At 33.9% G+C, this 20,508-nt stretch overlaps 1 protein-coding gene across 1 annotated transcript; it reads left to right on the top strand.

Annotated features, from left to right (window-relative positions):
• The first annotated feature begins 1,126 nt into the window (after positions 1–1,126).
• On the top strand, positions 1,127–12,976 carry CSN3 (casein kappa). The gene is made up of 5 exons (XM_025386464.1): positions 1,127–1,198; positions 3,340–3,401; positions 6,361–6,393; positions 10,215–10,710; positions 12,808–12,976. Exons 2-4 carry the CDS (start codon positions 3,348–3,350, stop codon positions 10,674–10,676), a joined length of 549 nt encoding a protein of 182 aa, XP_025242249.1. The 5' UTR covers positions 1,127–1,198; positions 3,340–3,347; the 3' UTR covers positions 10,677–10,710; positions 12,808–12,976.
• The last annotated feature ends 7,532 nt before the right edge of the window (positions 12,977–20,508 follow it).

Genomic DNA, 20,508 nt, shown 5'->3' with positions numbered 1-20,508 from the left:
ACTGCAAAAACCAACTATTCTGAGAAACAGAAAATCTCATTTTACTCTGTGTAATCCAAATAAGTATTCTACGGTTTAGAATATTGTTCCTAACTTTCTAAGACATGCAACAGTTCTAAGAAACAGATAGGAACATAGACATAACTACAATGCTGATATTATTTCTTGTTTGTGTTCTGGCAGTCTTACATTAATTCCTGTAAGTTCCTCAATCTGGTCAGTTCTTCACAGCCAAAATGAAGTCACAGTTAACATTATTTCTTGAGAAAAACAAGTAAAAGAAAATAATTCTTTCCTGAATTATCTAAACAAAATTTTTGTTTAGCAATTTTTTGCCAAAATATTCACAATGTCAGTGGGTTTGTGATGTATGCTCTAAGTCAAAATGACTTTCCTTAAAACAGAACAAATATCTCCAATTCAATAATTTAATAATGTTTTTTTCAAAATGGTTCACCTATATTAATGAAATTTAAAATCTTAAAAATGTTTATTCATAAGAAAATAATAAATCACTAAGTATGTAGTCAATGCATATGGGAGAAAATGTGCTGCAGCTCAAATGCAAATAGTTCCCCACTTTACACCGATTAAAATGTTTCATATACGGGTTTTACCTTTATAAGGAGGTGCTCTTGGGTATGTGTGAGATGGCCAATTATTTAATTTTTAAAAATCAATAATTGTAATTCTGGAAGGAAGAAGACCAACCACAGTCTATACCAGATGCAGTATCACTTGAAATCCAGGTTCTTAAACTAAAAGAAACAATTAAAATGTGAAAGTATTGTGACTATTTTTCATTTCAACAGCAGTTTTAAGTTCAAATAGATAGGATAAATTGAATAAGAATACAATTAATATTTTTTAAAATTCTTCTATATTTCTTTATAAAACAAAAAAGATTATTTAAAAAGATATGAATACACTTTTTTCAAGCTTTATGAGTGATGACTTTACATCCTTCTCTGCATTTCATTAAAAAGGATTGACCCAAAGGTGACCCTGCTGTCATCAAATCTTTCCTTTCTGTCATCATCTTATTGGGTAAAAAGTAGGAGGGAAACAGAATAGCGTGACTCAAGGTACTAATATCCTTTCATTGGTCTGGTCTTCAGTTATTTATCTTGGGTCTTCTCTGCAGCTGACAAGCCAACTCAACCTACTACCAACCAAGACCTGACTGGCACGAGGAAAGGTAATGCTGCTGAAACACCTGAGAAAAGAAAGTGATTATTTTCACAGTAGTTAGTTGGGACATCACCATAGTTATTTCAGAATCACATTTTCTTCCTTTTAGTTATTGTTAAGCTTGAATATGACCTAGCATCACTTTAAAATTAATTTCTAACCTAAACCTAAGTTCTGGATGGTGTTATGATCAAATTTATTTTTAACTTTAATCTGGGTTCCAGTCGAATTCTGACACCAGCTAAATCATAGTAGACATTGTGAATTCTGAACAAAAAAGGCGTTTAACATATTCCTACAGACAAACGTTGAGAGTTAATTCCTCAGGAAGTTGGACTCATGATAATAATCGCAATTGATCCCTTAATAACTTTCAAATTTTATTTCTATAAAAGTCATAATTTTATGTGTTATGGAATAATTATTTTTTTTAAAACATGCCTTTCAAATACTCATGAAAGCTGTATAACTCTACCATTTCACAAACTATTTCTTCTTACCAAGTGATGAGGGCAAATGTAAATGTAGCTGATATGCAAACTATGGTCTTATCTCTGTAATTTTTGTTTGTGCCAAAAACAAATTACTATCATTTTATAGAATATTTTCTTTTGTTTACATATCATTTTACTGTGTGAATTGATAAGGGGTCTGTGATTCATCATGAAAATATTTTCAGTCTGTAATCCTAAAAGATCACTAGCAAGTGAAGCATTAATAAAGAGCTTCATCCCACTTAAAGAAATGCGAGTTTTCTTAGATTGTTCAAATTGATTACAAATGAGTTCCATCGAATGGAAATTGGATGACATGGTATGGGCAGTTTTGAAGTCACTTCAGTAGACAGCCTTCCTAATCATTATTGCCTGAGAATCAGACGCTAATGGAGTACAATGTGCTTTCTATCCCCTATCTGAGACTTTAATTCTGTGAATCTTTTTTGTAAAGTTCAAGTTTGTGGTGATTTAAGTTTATATGAGTATATCAATAACAATAGCTGCAACAAGATGAAGTTAGTAATTACTTCCTAAACATAATATATACTTAAATATAAAAAGTTTGGGGTATCATATATTATTATTGTCTAAAAAGATGATTTATTAAAAATCAAATAAGAAGGTATGACACTGTATATACTCTTTTAGAAAAATAAGGTTAATTTATTTCTTTAAATATTTTAGTCAAAGCCACTGTATCATCTCTATATTTCCTATTAAAACACTCGAGTTAATCATATCAGTTATGATTATTAGAGAAGCATGTTATAAAGAAAACAGTTTCATAACCCTCCACTTCCCGTTCCATCCTACATACTTCTGTTGGATTGATCATGGAATTATAGAATTTTAGAAATCTCTAAGTTCAAACCCTAGTTTTACAGGTAAAAACATGTAAAGCCCAGGAAAGGGAAATCACTTGATCAAAGTTACAGAGGTAGAGAACTCTGGTCTAGAACTCAGTCCTCCAAAAAATGTATAGTCATACACTTTCTAGTCCGAAAACAATCAATTGTTTTCTGTTGTTTATAAAGCCATGCCTAGCTTTTTCACCCATTATTAACTTAAAGGTGTTTACTTTTTCTGCTCTAAACTTTCCTTCCAATCTTGTATTTCTCTTCTCATACAAGATTCCAATCAAATGTTCATGGTGATTCTCAAGACTTTCTCCTCTACTTGAAATACTTCTCTCCCTATTAAACCCTGCATAGGCAAGCCTCACCTATATGTCATTTTCCCACACAAAGACTGCTGCTTCTCTTAACTGAAACTTTTATTAGTAGAAAACCACTTTTGTGGCATTTTCTACTTTTTTCCCTCTTACAGTTATTCGTGTATATTTCAACACTCTTCCTAAAATTGATGCTACTCATTGGCAAGGCCTGCATCATATTTACCTTGATAATCTCAACATTTGAAATAGTAATGATAATTTTATAATTCCATTAATGCTGTCAAAAATTAAATTCAGAAATTTTTTTACTCCAAGTTTGAGTTTTTACATTCTTTTGTTAAAATAAATTTTTCACATTGGCTAAATCTACCTGTAAATCTGGCTTTTTTTCTTAATCAAAGCAAACATCGTATTCAAGTTACTCCTAAAATTCTAGTAACAAATTCTTCTAAATTAATTTTTTAAATGTATCTTTAGGTGCAATAATGAAGAGTTTTCTTCTAGTTGTGAATGTCCTGGCATTAACCCTGCCTTTTTTGGTAAGTTAATTTCATCTAACCAGTTTGTACTGACTTTAAGAAATTTTTATTTAAGGGCTCTAACTATTCAAATTTCTAAATACAGTTATACTTCATAGACCAAAATATCTACAAACTTGTTATATTTTAAGGTTAATTTTTTTAATATTATTTCTATTATAAAATCAAAGTCATGTTCTTTTGGATATCTGTTTAGTTCTGTGAAATAAAGTATAATAATAAAAAAAAAATCACAGTTAATCATATATAGGAAACTTTTAATATTCTCATACTATAGAGGAAATACATTCTGTGGGGAAAACAATACTGAAAACATTTTAAAATTATAAATGCATTAAAGATAATTCAGAAAGAATAACTACAGAAAGCATAGTCCGGGAATCAGAAATTATTTTAATTAAGTTCGTATCTCACCCAGACTCCAATGTCTTTATGGAAACAAAATCCTTCAAAGGTCAACTTTGGTTAAGCTTTTTCACAAGTTTCAAAGACCTTGATACTTCTGCCTTTAATATTCGAATCATTATCTTTTGTTACATTCTTCTCCATTATGTCAATTGACTGACCTCTTTCCAGGGATCCGTGGCCATAAACAGCTTGAAGGTTTGCAGGCATTATCTTGAATTATATGCAATGTTTTAAGGCTACTGGACCTAGAAAAAGTTCTGTTTTTGTCTTTTAATTTTTTTACTTGTTTTTATTGTTGTTTTGGCTATTGCTTCTTTTCATTTTCATGCTCATCTGGGGATTCTAGGCACTCACAAAGGAGGCAAGCATAATAATGGTATATGTCCACCTCCTGGATTGTAAAATTTTGGGGAACACTAGTCTTTGTTCTGTAAATCTCTGTAATATTTATTTATTATTAAGTTTAGACTTGCTTTTAAGTTAACATCTATTAATTAATTCTATTATCTGCATGTTGTGCCTATGTATAACATGTCTATTAACTCTATTGGGTCAATTCTTGGAGTCAAAATTACCTTTTAAAACTTTGAGTTCTACAACTCAGATACTTTGTGGCCACCTGAACATTTAGAACTTAGGTTTTCTCTTTGAGTAATAGGGCTTAAAGTTTAAATCATAAAATGATCCACAAATCCCTGCTGCATAGCAACCTGTTCCTGAGCTACCTGAGCCGGATTTGTCTTTCGTACATTCCTTCCCATTTTCACAAAGGCTTCAGGCCTCAGGGACATGAACAAATATACAGAAAAAAATAATTTAAGTTTATTGATTTTACCATTCAATCTTATGAGTAGTCAAATTTATACAAATTAAAACATCAATGTGATACCATGTTTTATGTACTATTTTATCCCTTCCCTCAAAATAAAAAGTTAGATAATATTTTACTAGCAATTATGTACTAAACTGCATAAATACATAGCCTATTGGTGACATTTTTAATTTGGCACAAATTTTCTGTACCACAATTTGATAATTTCTATCAAAGAATCGCTGAAAACTAATGACATTTGTGAAAAATCTTTTTAAGGTATTAATGAAAATTATTAAAAAGGCCACTGGTATACAGATGTTAATCATCTGTCTGTTTATAATTAAAATTTTATCTTAATAGATAACAATAAGAAATAAACATTTCATGACATAATCTTTGACAACTTAGTTATCAACTATAAAAATGTAGGTATGAAACCTATGATATAAATTTTAAAAAATGAGATACCACATTTCTTATAAAAACGCAGGATACTTTTTAGACAAGCATATACCAGGAATACATAGCATAGGTTGATATTGCATTAAGGTCCAGATTGTCAGAATTTTTTAAAGTATACTTTCTATAATATTCATATTACTTTTTTTTTTTTTTTTTTTTTTAATTTTTGGAGATAGAGTCTCACTCTGTCACCCAGGCTGGAGTGCAGTGGTACGATCTTGGCTTACTGCAACTTCTGCCTCCCAGGATCAAGCAATTCTCCTGCCTCAGCCTCCTGAGTAGCTGGGACTACAAGCTCCCACCACCATGCCCAGTTTATTTTTGTATTTTTAGTAGAGGCAGGGTTTCACCATGTTGGCCAAGCTGGTCTTGAACTCCTGACCTCAGATGATCCACCCACCTCTGCCTCCCAAGGTGCTGGGATTACACAGTGAGACACCATACCCAGACTCATATTACTTCTTTACATTTTAAACTAATGATTTAATATATTTAAAGAAAAGCAAGTCTTTGTCTTAAAGCAAGGAAACTTTATTACCTTCTCAAATTTCTGATTTTCTATACTCACACCTTCCAAAAGGTTTCTAGAGTCATTTTATACCCAACGAATACGTGTGTAATGTCCTAAACCAGAACTGCCAATTTAAAACTATTTAATATTATACCTCCTTTCAAAAGTTTCTAAAAGCTTTGGAGTTTTTAGTTTTATAAATACATGTCCATAAAATTGTGTTCTCACTCCTGATTCTCTAAATATGTCACAATTCAAAACTAAGAAAAGCACTATAAAAACAAATGAAAGATGGTATTTAAAACACTTATTTATATGTTAAGGTTATGCAAGAGGCAATATTTTAAATCTTCTAAGTAAACCTTATGAATCATCTTAGTATGAGAGCAGAGAAAGGAAAAAAGGCTCAATACTCCTCTAATTTTTAACAATGTATATTTAATAAAAACTGAATAGAAATTATTCATACTTTTCATTTAAGTGTATTGTGTATTTGCTGGCATGGCGGTCAGATGACTAGATTTTTCCCACAGTGACTTTTTCATTCTAGGTGGTTATATTTAAAGACAATATAAACATGAAGTTTGTTATTACTAATCAGTTACACTACTGTTGCTTCTTAAGTAGTTCAACAAGCCTCATAGATCAATCATGAAAAATGTTTTTAAAAATAAAAAGAAAACATATTTTGCCTTTAACGCAAAATTTTATTTAACTGATTTAAGTCTTCCTTTTTTTTTGTTACTTCTTCTGGAACTCCCCAGGCTGCAGAGGTTCAAAACCAGAAACAACCAGCAGTAAGTCTATTTCAATTATTTCTACTAGAGGCATGAACTGCAAAATATATTCTGTAAAGGTCAGTCATACTACAGATGCCTTCTGTCTAAAACTTAAATATTTCATCTCATTAAATAATCTAATAATATTTCCAAAATTCATTTCAGCAAAAGGTGATATGAATCAACATTGACGTTCTAGCTGAAAGTTTTGTTTTCTTATATAACCTGTCATGTATCTTTGGTTTTCAGGTATATTTCACAATATGAGAAAACTCTTTCAGCATTTCATATTGGAAAAAAATGAAAACATAAGTAAAGCTTAATATTTCCCCTTTCCACTTTTTAAGACAAGGAAAGGTCCTTCTCTGACCCCTCGTAGAATACTTCTCATACATCTATATTTAATTCCCCTTTTGTTCCCCACATATGTTTGAATACATTAAATATATCTCATTTTAGGAGTTTGCTTTGTAGTATAATTTTGCTGATTTATTTCTATTTATATGGAAAGGTCTACCAATGAATTTTTATGACAAATTTTTAAACAGAGGAACGTAGTTATAGACAATTCTTTTTTTTAAACATACCCTAAGTTCTAGGGTACATGTGCACAGCATGCAGATTTGTTACATATGTATACATGTGCCATGTTGGTGTGCTGCATCCATTAACTCATCATTTACATTAGGTATATCTCCTAATGCTATCCCTCCTCCCTCCCCCCACCCCATGACAGGTCCCCAGTGTGTGATGTTCCCCTTCCTGTGTCCAAGTGTTCTCATTGTTCAATTTCCACCTATGAGTGAGAACATGCGGTGTTTGGCTTTTTGTCCTTGTGATAGTTTGCTGAGAATGATGGTTTCCACCTTCACCCATGTCCCTACAAAGGGCATGAACTCATCCTTTTGATGGTTGCATAGTATTCCGTGGTGTATATGTGCCACATTTTCTTAATCCAGTCTATCATTGATGGATATTTGGGTTGGTTCCAAGTCTTTGCTATTGTGAATAGTGCTGCAATAAACATACGCGTGCATGTGTCTTTATAACAGTATGATTTATAACCCTTTGGGTATATACCCAGCAATGGGATGGCTGGGTCAAATGGTATTTCTAGCTCTAGATCCTTGAGGAATTGCCACACTGTCTTCCACAATGGTTGAACTAGTTTACAGTCCCACCAACAGTGTAAAAGTGTTCCTATTTCTCCACATCCTCTCCAGCAGCTGTTGTTTCCCGACTTTTCAATGATCACCATTCTAACTGGTGTGAGATGGTATCTCATTGTGGTTTTGATTCACATTTCTCTGATAACCAGTGATGATGAGCATTTTTTTCATGTGTCTGTTGACTGCATGAATGTCTTCTTTTGAGAAGTTCATATCCTTCGCCCACTTTTTGATGGGGTTGTTTTTTTCTTGTAAATTTCAGTTCTTTGTAGATTCTGGATATTAGCCCTTTGTCAGATGAGTAGATTGAAAAAATTTTCTCCCATTCTGTAGGTTGCCTGTTCACTCTGATGGTAGTTCCTTTTGCTGTGCAGAAGCTCTTTAGTTTAATTATATCCCATTGGTCAATTTTGGTTTTTGTTGCCATTGCTTTTTGTGTTTTAGACATGAAGTTCTTGCCCATGTCTATGTTCTGAATGGTATTGCGTAGGTTTTCTTCTGGGGTTTTCATGGTTTTAGGTCTAACATTTAAGTCTTTAATCCATTTTGAATTAATTTTTGTACAAGGTGTAAGGAAGGGATCCAGTTTCAGCTTTCTACATATCGTTAGCCAATTTTCCCAGCACCATTTATTAAATAGGGAGTCCGTTCCTCATTTCTTGTTTTTGACAGGTTTGTCAAAAATCAGATGGTTGTAGATGTGTTGTGTTATTTCTGAGGTCTCTGTTCTGTTCCATTGGTCTATATCTCTGTTTTGGTACCAGTACAATGCTGTTTTCGTTACTGTAGCCTTGTAGTATAATTTGAAGTCAGGTAGCATGATGCCTCCAGCTTTGTTCTTTTCACTTAGGATTGTCTTGGCAATGCGGGGTCTTTTTCAAGTCCATATCAACTTTAAAGTAGTTTTTTTTCAATTCTGTGAAGAAAGTCATTGGTAGCTTGATGGGGATGGCAGTGAATCTATAAATAACCTTGGGCAGTATGGCCATTTTCACAACATTGATTCTTCCTATCCATGAGCATGGAATGTTCTTCCATTTGTTTGTGTCCTCTTTTATTTTGTTGAGCAGTGGATTTTAGTTCTCCTTGAAGAGGTCCTTCACATCCCTTGTAAGTTGGATTCCTAGGTATTTTATTCTCTTTGAAGCTATTGTGAATGGGAGTTCATTCATGATTTGGCTCTCTGTTTGTCTGTTATTGGTGTATAAGAATGCTTGTGATTTTTGCACATTGATTTTGTATCCTGAGACTTTGCTGAAGGTGCTTATCAGCTTAAGAAGATTTGGGGCTGTGATCATGGGGTTTTCTAAATATACAATCATGTCATCTGCTAATAGGGACAATTTGACCTCCTCTTCTCCTAACTGAATACCCTTTATTTCTTTCTCCTTCCTGATTGCCCTGGCCAGAACTTCCAACATTATTTTGAATAGGAGTAGTGAGAGAGGACATCCCTTTCTTGCGCCAGTTTTCAAAGGGAATGCTTCCAGTTTTTACCCATTTAATATGCTATTGACTGTGGGTTCATCATAAATAGCTCTTATTATTGTGAGATGTGTCCCATCAATACCTAATTAATATTGAGAGTTTTTAGCATGAAGGGCTGTTGAATTTTGTCAAAGGTCCTTTCTGCATCTATTGAGAAGAGCAACTCCAAGACACATACTTGTCAGATTCATCAAAGTTTAAATGAAGGAAAAAATGTTAAGGGCAGCCAGAGTGAAAGGTCGGGTTACCCACAAAGGGAGGCCCATCAGACTAACAGTGAATCTCTCGGCAGAAACTCTACAAGCCAGAATAGAGTAGGGGTCAATATTCAACATTCTTAAAGAAAAGAATTTTCAGCCCAGAATTGCATATCCGGCCAAACTAAGCTTCATAAGTGAAGGAGAAATAAAATCATTTACAGACAAGCAAATGCTGAGAGATTTCGTCACCACCAGGCCTGCCTTACAAGATCTCCTGAAGGAAGCAGTAAACATGGAAAGGAACTACCAGTACCAGCCACTGCAAAAACATGCCAAATTGTAAAGACCATCCATGCTAAGATATAGACAATTCTTTATCTAATCTTTTGTGAAGAAAATTAAACAAAACAAAAAAAAAAATCCAAAATTCAAATCCAGGAATCACTCCACATCACGTTATATTACTATTCTGCTGTAATTAGTTTAGGAAAAATAAATGTGCTCTTAGGCTAATTTTTAAATAAATAAAATTTGAGATCAATTACAAATATGTGGTGAGAATACATATGTGTGTGTGTGCCATTTTGTGTGTGTCTGCATGTTGTGCTTGCATATAACATGTCCAAGTTCTGAGTGAGATTTTTCTCTGTGTTGTACCTATAATAGCTAACATGTCAGATCACTTTCTATATATGCCAAACTCTGGGCAATATGGTTTACATTATGAATAAACTCATCTAATTTCTTTGAAACAAATATTATATTGATATTATCAAAATAATATTTATAATATTGAAAATCATGAAGTGGAAAGGCAATGTACAAATCAACATCTTATAAAATAATATTGTTGCTGGGTTCCCTACTTCTAATATCTTACTCAATGGCACATACTATATTATTTCAAAAAATGCAGATTTAAGGTATTTCCACATTTGGGTCTATAATAATAATATTCTGTATAATTTATTCTTTTTTGTAGTGCCATGAGAATGGTGAAAGACGGTTCTATCAGAAAACAGCTCCATATGTCCCAATGTATTATGTGCCAAATAGCTATCCTTATTATGGAACCAATTTGTACCAACATAGACCAGCTATAGCAATTAATAATCCATATGTGCCTCGCACATATTATGCAAACCCAGCTGTAGTTAGGCCACATGCCCAAATTCCTCAGCGGCAATACCTACCAAATAGCCACTTACCCACTGTGGTACGTCGCCCAAACCTACATCCATCATTTATTGCCATCCCCCCAAAGAAACTTCAGGATAAAATAATCATCCCTACCATCAATACCATCACTACTGTTGAACCTACACCAGCTCCTACCATTGAACCAACGGTGGACAATGTAGTCACTCCAGAAGATTTTTCAGAGTCCATCATCACGAGCACCCCTGAGACAACCACAGTCTCAGTTACTACACCTACGGCATGAAAACACCAAGGAAATACCAAAGAAGACAACACAGGTAAATGAACAATATACAAAATGAATAATTCTGACAAGAAGCATGGATTTATGAATACAACCATAAATTCTAAAATAGTACAAATAGATAAACTAAGTGTATTACAGAAGCAGAAAAAACAGGGTACTTACAATTTTACCTTGGTAAACCCATAGCATTGATATACCAGATTCTGTTCCAACTAGAAATTTAAAATAATTTTATTTGACAAAGTGAAAATAATTGGCAACTTTATTATCAAACTTTTTTATGACAATTGGGACATTCTTAGAATCTAATAGTTTTATTTCATCCTTATTCACACACAAACTATGACAGTAGAGTAAAACAGCAAGTAACACTTTCATGATTTTTATTTCAAAAGTAATTTTAGAAGAAGTTATATAGAATATGGGTTTAAGTAAATTGTAATTATGTAACAATTCTCTTGCACTCTCATTGTAGTATGAAGAGTGAAAGGAAACGATATGTTTCCATGCATTTCTTTATTTCAGACATCATTTCCAAATGATTCATGAAGTTAAGCCTCTCATATTTCTCCTATTCTAAGATAAACCCATGGAAAAATGATAATGCTTAACTTGAAAAACACATAAATATTAAAAGGATACTTTCAGAACACTGAATGTGATGCAAAATGTTACTATTTATTACTTGGACCAATGGATAATGGTAGAGTTTAAAATAATCTGAAACTTATGAGAAGAATTTAAACAAATAGAATGATTAACAAAGTGAAAAATATCCAAAGAGTGTAAAATACTTTGGGGAGGCTGGGCGTGGTGGCTCACGCCTGTAATCATAACACTTTGGGAGGCCGAGGCAGGTGGATCACAAGATCAGGAGATCGAGACCATCCTGGCTAACATGGTGAAACCCCTTCTCTACTAAAAATACAAAAAATTAGCCGGGCTTGGCGGTGGGCCCCTGTAGTTCCAGCTACTCAGGAGGTGAAGGCAGGAGAATGGCATGAACCCAGGAGGCAGAGCTTGCAGTGAGCCGAGATCGCGCCACTGCACTCCAGCCTGGGCGACAGAGCGAGACTCTGACTCAAAAAAAATAAAAAACACACTTTGGGGAGAAAATTGCAAAATTTTGAGTTTCTTTGCAACAAATATTTTCAGTCCATCAGATATTTACATGTTTTATGATCTGAAATACCAGACAATGGTCTGTGATATCATGGGACTACTATTAGCCCAGAAAAGTTTGCTTCTTTCATCTTCTTGCCTAATGACCATAGGCTGGTCATTACTTTCTCTGAATTTTTATTTTCTCACTTCTGGTTGCTATGAGACTCAAGTGAGAATGCACACGTGAAAGGATTTTAAAAACTGATCGATCTGTAAAATGTCATGTATTGGAAAAGATAAAGTAAAATTAATAAATATTAACATTTATTTTTAACCAATATCCCAAGTCTCCACCAAATGATAAAAACTGTGCATAATTATGTCTGTTTATTCCCATAGTGACTATATGAAACAGATATTATTCCTATCTCAAATTTAGGGATAAAAACCAGTAGGTCTGAGGACATTAAGTAAATTATCACAGCTAGAACATGCAAATGGGAGGCAAACCAAACCTGCTTAATATCAGACAGTGGGGCTTAATTACTATGTCATTTATTTTTATATGGGCTAACTTGCCAAAAAACAGGAAAAATACACTGTGATTTCCTTAGACTAGCGTATGGGTAAAGTGTGTTGTTTAGTTGCTGTTCAACAGGATATCTGTTAAGAAAAAGAGAATAAGAGCTGGTTAGACAGCTGGCTTATCCTATTTTTGAGAACAAAATAAGAAAATTTTATTAAAGACAACATGAAAGCAAGTTATTTAATAAGTAGTTACATATTTTACTGATGCAAAATGTAAAGAAACATGTAAAAGACAGTTTTTCTGTAAATATTACATAATGTCTATTATTTTCAGTTTACTATATGCCTATTTTAAATATTTAAATTTAAATATTTAATCTGATTAACTTATGGGATACAGACAAAAAAGAAAAATAATGGAAGCTAAATAAATATATATCATGAGAACTGTTAATACACTATGAATAAATTTCTAAACTATCTTTATTTTTTATAGGACTTGCTGAAACCAAACGACTACTTCACACTCCTTCAGTCATTTGTCCACCTTCAGTCAATTGAAAATGTGATTTTCACAGATTCAGCTCTTCTCTCCTTACATTTTACATTCATGCCACATTCAATATTCTGATTCTTGCACAATAAAGCCAACTGATTGCAACTGATTCTTTGAGAGGAGTTTGCAAAGGGACCTCAGGGATCTCCGAAACTTTGAAATGCTGACAAATTTAGTGTGAGTTAGAGTACACAAATTTACCTAAAAGCAGAGTTCATAGTTTCATCAGATTCTCAAAAGTGGTTCATGGTCTGACACTAAGAATTTCTCCTCTAGGATGACACTGGGACCAGAGAAGAGCCAAGCCACAGTGTTCCAATCCAGGGGACTACAGAACGACTCTTGAGAGCCATGGGAACTCTAGAGTTAGCATTAAATTTAAGTGCCCAAATGTATTTCTAACGTTAGTCTAGATTATTCCTAAGAGCAAATTCTGGGCACAGGCAAATTACAAATGTCCACAATTACAAACACAGATGCGTTGCAAAATTATAAATGTTGACAGAGACTCTAGACATGCATGACCAGATCTCCCCACACTGGAAGCCACAGTCTCACATCTGTTCAAACACTCACACACACACATCACATATCAGAAAGTTTCTGGAATTCAGGTATTCCAGTTCGGAAAAACTTGTAAATATTCAAGATCCAAGGATATGACATAGCTGTCTTCTTAAACAAATATTGCAAGGAAAATCAGGTCACCTTTGTGCTTGGTCATATTTAACATGCCAGAAAAAATAAAACTCACTCAGCCCTTACAAAATGTTTACGGTCATTTATCTGATCTGCTGTGACTCCCAACAGATGTGCTATTATTAGGATTGATTTACAGTCTTTTACCTGCTCTCTCACTCACATGGAGAGTCTGCAACAGAGGCATGGAAGGAATATGACATGGCTAGACCTTATTTGCTATGACCGTTAATGATATTATTAATTTCTTGAAAAACAAAGTAAATATGTGGAAAAGGCAAAATTTATATCATTAAAAATCTTATCACCTATTATATACAAGGTATTTCAAGAACACAAACAATAATAATGGCTGATAACAATAAGTAACAAGCAGTTATAAAGTACATAATATTTGCCAATCTTCTATTTGTTTGTATGTATTTACTCATTTAATATGTAGTCATGAACTACATATATTTGCTCTTGTTGTTATTATAAGTGAAAGAGAAATGAAGTAATTTTCCCCATGTGAGGCTGAGATTTGAACTCAAAGTCTTGCTTTAAAGTCCATGCTCTTTAAAAACCGACACATGGAACAGCGTAAAGAACCCATACATAAACCTGAACGTATGCAGTCAACTAATTTTCAGCAAGGGTGCAAAGAAGACACAATAGCAAAATTATAGTCTTTTTAATAAATGGTGCTGGAAAAACTAGATATCACATGCAAAATAATGATATTGGATCCATATGTTACATCATACACAAAAATCTGCTCAAAATGGATAAAAAGTCAATGTAAGATTCGAAACCTTAAAATTGCTAGAAGAATACATAGGGAGAAAGCTCCTTGACATTGGCCTTGGCAAAAATTGTTTTGGATATCACACTAAAAGCTCTGGCTACAAAATCAAAAATAAGTAAATAAACTACATCAAACTAAAAAGCTTCTGCTCAGCAAAGAAAATAATCAACAAAATAAAAAGCCCATACGTTGGGAGAAAATATTTGCAAACCATTTATCTAATAAGGGATTAATATCCAAAATATATAAAGAACTCACATATGAAAGGATGATCAGCATCAGTATCAAGAAAATGCAAATCAAAACCACAATAAGATATCACATCACATCTGTTAGGATGACTATTTCAAAAAGACAAGGGATAACAAGTGTTGACAATATGTGGACAAAAGGGAATCTTTGTGCATTGTTGGTGGGAATGTAGATAGGTGCAGCCATTGTGAAAAGCAGTGTGGAGGTGCCTATAGAAAATAAAAATAGAATTAGTGTATGACCCAAAAGACCCTTTACTGGGTATCTACTCAAAGGAAATGAAATCACCCTTCGAAACGATATTTGCACTCTCTTGTTCATTGCAGCATTAGTCATAACAGCCAGTGTGGAAAAAACCTAAGTGTACATCAAGGGACATGGATAAAATATGTTGAAACACACACACACACACACACACACACACACACAAACACACAGGGATATTATTCAGCCTTTAAAAAAAGAAAGACATTCTGCTATTTGCCACAACATGGATGAACTTTGAAGTTGTAGGACAGAAAGCTAATTTCACTTACATGTGGAATAAAAAAAAAAAAAACTCTGTCAAATACATAAAAACAGAGAACAAAATGGTAGCTACCAGGGATGGGCCACACTGGAAAGATGTAGGTCAGAGAATACAGAGTTGAATGCAGGATGAATAAGTCTAGAGATCTAATGTACAACAAGAGAACTACAGTTAATAATATTGTATTTTATTTGAGGTTTTTGTTAACATATTTTTGGTGCTCTTGACACACATAAAAATGGTAACATTGTGAAATGATGAAAGTGTTAATTTGCTTGATTGTAGTAACCATAGCACTATGTATATAAAAAATTATGTTGTATACCTTAAATATGTAAAATAAAAAATAAAAAGTCTATGCTCTTAATCATGTAAAAACTACTATAAAATCATTTTCAATGTAGCAAGTGAAATAAAATGTGAAGCAAAATACTTTGAAACAAGAAAAACATTCTTAATATTGGCTCATATTAATATGATTATGTCTCATTAAATAACATTAACAATGAGTTGCCAAAAGTAATATTTAAGTTAAACACTTACCTCCCAGATATGTTAATCCATATTTGCATCAGTTGGATTAACTAACTGGAATATGTACTTAATCCCTCAGCTACTATTTTTATATGTTCACAAAATACATTGTTGAGCTGCTTATCTTTGACTTGGATAAATTACTTCGGATGCAAGGATTCATCCAGGTAGAAGTGGTTTGTTACACATGAGAAATTGGGTTGTTGGCACAGAAGAGATCTGATCTGGAGATGGTCACCCGTAGTCATTTACTTCTGTCGATTACTAGTTGATTGCTCACTGTAAATACACCATGTTTCCCTCCCACCTCTAAGATGTCATAGTCAAATGAGATTTAGAAAAACATTTTATTTCTCAATCCTGCAAAATAGCCATATTTGAAAGTTCCCAGGTACTCAGAATCCAGTGCTACATTATATAACAAGTGTTTATATAGCACTTTAAAATGTATAAAGCACTTGTACACATGCTGACCTTTTAATCTTCACCAATAAACTCTTGAAGTAATTTGTTATTGCTCCTCATTTTACATATGTGGAAACAACTCCACATGGACAAACATATGGTAGTGAAAATGTATAGGGTTCATATTTGTATAGAATCTGATCAAAGTGTCAGCTCAATATTAGCTGTGTAACTTTGGGCAATAAATATAATGGAAAGTATTATTTTTTGGTTTATTGATATACTGTCAGGCTCTATAACAAGGGTTTTATAGGTATTTATTTTATATTGCATTCTCTTAGGGAAGTACTATTATTATACTTATGTAGATACGAGGAAACTGAGGCTCAGAGGGATTAAGTAATTTGGTTAAGATAATACTGAGTAGTAGAACTTAGCTTTGAACTCTAGCAATTCAATGCACCAACCCTCATTATCATAACACTAGGACATATAACTTTTACTCTGATTAGAGTATTCAAGGTATTAGAGTACCTTATTATCATTGTCATACCCATTATCATATCACTAGAACATATAACTTTTTATCTGATTAAAGTAATTAAGGTATTAGAGTACCTTATATTAGTTGGCCATTCAATAAATGTTCATTCATTTATCCCTTAACTCCCTAAGTGATATTGCCAAGGACGTCTGTTGTCCTTAAGATAAAGTCCATTTTCATAGTCCTGTTGTTTACCTTCCCACTTCATTTCTCTTCATTAGATCATCATGCTATTCACCCCAGTGACTCAAAGACTTCTGTCACTGCTTTAGCTATACCATCACCATCCTCCAGCACTTTTCTGAAGCTGCTCAGATCACCATGATAATTCATAGCATCTAATCAAAATTTGAATCCCTGACTTATATCCTTGAGGAAATAGCTCCTGAACTTCCAAAATCAAGTGATCCACTAATGTGCCACCCAGCATCCTGCCCCTCCCAGCTCCTCTGTCCCTTAATACTCCTTAAACTCGATGATACTGGCCTCTCCACCTCTCCCACCGGGGCTATAAACCCTAGAGACTGTGTTCTGCTCACCACTGTCTCTCCAAGGTGAGGTCTAATAGAGCGTAGCAGCTAAATAAATATCTGTTAAGCAAATAAACAAGGAAAGGAAAAATGGATTGTTGGTGACTAAAGTAGAAATACTGATTTAATTGGATTAAATAGCCTAGGCTTTTCTTACCAAAATCCAGAAAGAAAAAGCAGTGTTGACCTTAACAGTTCACTAGTGATTATGAATCAAAGCTATCAAAGGCAATGATACACTGTCAGGCCAACTTTAAATACAAAAGAAAATTACTCAAATTATATTATCAATCACAGAAATCTGAAAGTGTAAAGAGAGAATGTTTTTATAATTTAATCTCAGTTTTCAAGGAAAGAAAATTGAATGTCAACAGAATGATAAACAAATTGCTATATCAATATTATATATTATCTTAACTCTAGTTCAATATTTGGAAGAAGATGGTAGCATCTCCTCTTCCTAATCTTCCTAACCTGATATGCTATCATAGTTGCCAGATGTCCATGATATTGGGATAAAGATTATAAAGCTAATAGTCAAGGCTAATGAGCAAAATTATACTTAAAAGATCAAGTGTATTATGTCCATATTTTATTGGCATATACTAAGAAATCCCAGAAACTTTGGAAGGTAAGATTAAACACTTAAATGTTCCCATACAATAAACATTTTGTATTAATACAGTTATTTTCCATATTAAAAAAATAATTCTTTTGAATCATTCATTACAAAATATCTACAACTATTGTTAGAATGGCTAAGACAAGGACCTTAAATAACAAAATCTTGACATACTTCATGCTATGGAAGCAATAAATTTTAAACTTAACATTTGAAGTCATCATACAAATAATAAAAATGTAGCCAACAAAAAGAATCAGAAATTTATGTCCACACAAAAACTACACAGATGTTTATAGCAACTCTAATTCCTAATTGCCAAAACTCAGAAGCAACCAAGCTATCCTATAGTACGTGAAAGAATAAATAAACTGTGGTACATCCAGACAATGGAATATTATTCATCATTAAAAAGAAATGAGTTATCCGTCCATGAAACGACATGGAAGATCCATAAGTCAATATTACCAAGTGAAAGAAGCCATTCTAATACAGCTACATACTGTGTGATTCCACTATATGACATTCTGATCAAGGCAAAACGATGGAGACAGTAAAAAGATCAGTCATTGCCATGGATTCAATGAGAGGAAGGAATAAATAGGTGGAACACAGAAGATTTTACAGCAGTGAAAACTATTCTGTAAGGTGTTATCATGGATATATGTCATTATACATTTGCAAAAACCCACAGAATGTGAAACACCACAAATAAACCTTAATATAAGTTATAAACTTTGGGTGATCATGAGGTGTCAATGTAAGTTAATCCACTGTAATGAATGTGCCACTCTAGTACAGGATACTGATAATAAAGGAGGCTGGGATAGGGGGCTGAGATAAGGGGTATATGGGAACTCTATGTACTTCCCACTCAACTTTTCTGTGAACCTAAAACTGCTTTCGAAAAGTAGTTTTTAAGAAAAAGAAAGAAATGAAAATCAAAACGTGAATAACATCAAAATGGCTATTTCCTATTGTTATCAATTAATATTTTTAAATACACTCAATGTAGCTTGATGTCACATGTATTTAGTCTTTACTTATACATGTATTTTTAATTTAGACAAGTGAGAGCCTTAAAACTCATGATCTATTGAGACAAATGCCATCAAGGTTAAATTCTTCTTTCAAAACCAGAAAAACAAAGTCCTCGCATAGCCAGGCTGCACTAAGACAAGCCTATATCCAGACATCAAAGGAATCATCAAGCCAGGCTTCACTTACTGTTACTCAACCAAAATCAACTGTATCAGTTTTACCAAACCAATCTCTAACAACCAACTCTTTTAAATCTTCAACATCCAAGTCTACATCCAAACATTCATTATCCTCTCAAAATCCAGCAAAGGAGTCTAACTCTGCCAAAAAGCAATTTCTAGCTAAAAAGACTGAAAAAAATCAGCCTCAACCAAAACAACTTCAAAAAACAACAGAAATCAATCCACAGGTTTACACACAAAGTGACCTTACCTGACAAGTCTATGCCCAATCAGGCATCTCTCACCAAAACTGCTATAAAAAGACAGCTGCTAAGCCTAAACAGAAAGTCAAAAGTTACCAAATCTATAACCAAGAGGACATCGTCTTCTCACAAAACAAACAAAAGATCATCAGTTGTCAGTGCTACACAGAAATCACTTGTAAAGGGAGCAAAAGAAAGACTACAGCTGCCAAAGCTGCACTTTGGCAGACATCATTTTTCCAGGGTGCAGTGAGGAGCCATCTAGTTCCTACACCTAAAGTTTCCACAGGCAAAACAAGGAGAGTTTCTTCTAAGAGGGGTCCACTAAGCAATTTCCCAGGCTCCAGATCTACTTAAAAACAGTGGCAAAGTTCACAGTCAAAAAGTCTCAAAGATGCAATTCTGCTGGAAGCCAGTGTCTACCTTCCAAAAACAAACCAGAGAAGATGGGTCCTTTACATCCTGCTCTCCAACTTACTTGACTTTACTAAATGTTCCCAAGCACCATGTGCACAAACTTCATCCACCATCCTCATATTCAATAAAAATGCATCCAGCCCAATTTCAAACTCACAAATCTAAACCTCATAAGCCCATACCTTGTCCACATCAACCAAAAAAGTATCCATCTCAGAATTCTGGAGAAGCAGCTACTTCATCACACACAACACGAACTCCTATCCTTGCAGAGATCACCATGGCAGCCATTGGAGATAATAATGATATCACTACTAGCATGTCTTAAATTACACCTACCTCAAAGGCCTTTTCTACTACCCTCTTACCTACTACAACTATCTCTGTATCTCAAATCATCACCCACTCTGCAGATTACACTACCACCAGGCAAGGTACCGCTACGTTTGAAAGTGGCACCGTTGTGGTAACTAACACTACTGCTGCCGCAGTAGGTAAAACCATGTTTGAAGTTGAAGCCACTACTGCTAAAACTGACACAACTATTAAAGATACTGCTGTAACTGCTTCTATGACCAACCTCACAGCCACTATAGATAGCACTTAACAGCGCAACTGACACTGAAACCACTATGGAGGCTCTAGAAACCATGACAGCTGCTCTAAGAGTGACTGCTTCTACCCTCAGCATGACTCTGCCTGAGACAAATAACACTTCCACTACTGCCCCTAATTCGACCACTGCCCTGGATGATGCTACCAGTGCCACCAATACTACTGTTGACACTAAGCCTGAAAGAAACGTCACTGTCCCTGAAGAGTATACCTACGACATTGAAGATTATAATCCAGTACAG

This window comes from Theropithecus gelada, chromosome 5, assembly GCF_003255815.1.
Source record: "Theropithecus gelada isolate Dixy chromosome 5, Tgel_1.0, whole genome shotgun sequence".
Lineage (NCBI taxonomy): Eukaryota > Metazoa > Chordata > Mammalia > Primates > Cercopithecidae > Theropithecus > Theropithecus gelada.
Note: the sequence above shows the minus strand (reverse complement) of the source record. Positions and strands in the feature narration are given on the sequence as shown.

Bases quoted from the DNA above. Each gene is read 5' to 3' on its own strand.
- CSN3 (XM_025386464.1), top strand. From the start codon at position 3,348: ATGAAGAGTTTTCTTCTAGTTGTGAATGTCCTGGCATTAACCCTGCCT. The intron at 3,402-6,360 runs GTAAGTTAATTT...GGAACTCCCCAG, and splicing joins CATTAACCCTGCCTTTTTTG to GCTGCAGAGGTTCAAAACCA. The intron at 6,394-10,214 runs GTAAGTCTATTT...TCTTTTTTGTAG, and splicing joins AAAACCAGAAACAACCAGCA to TGCCATGAGAATGGTGAAAG.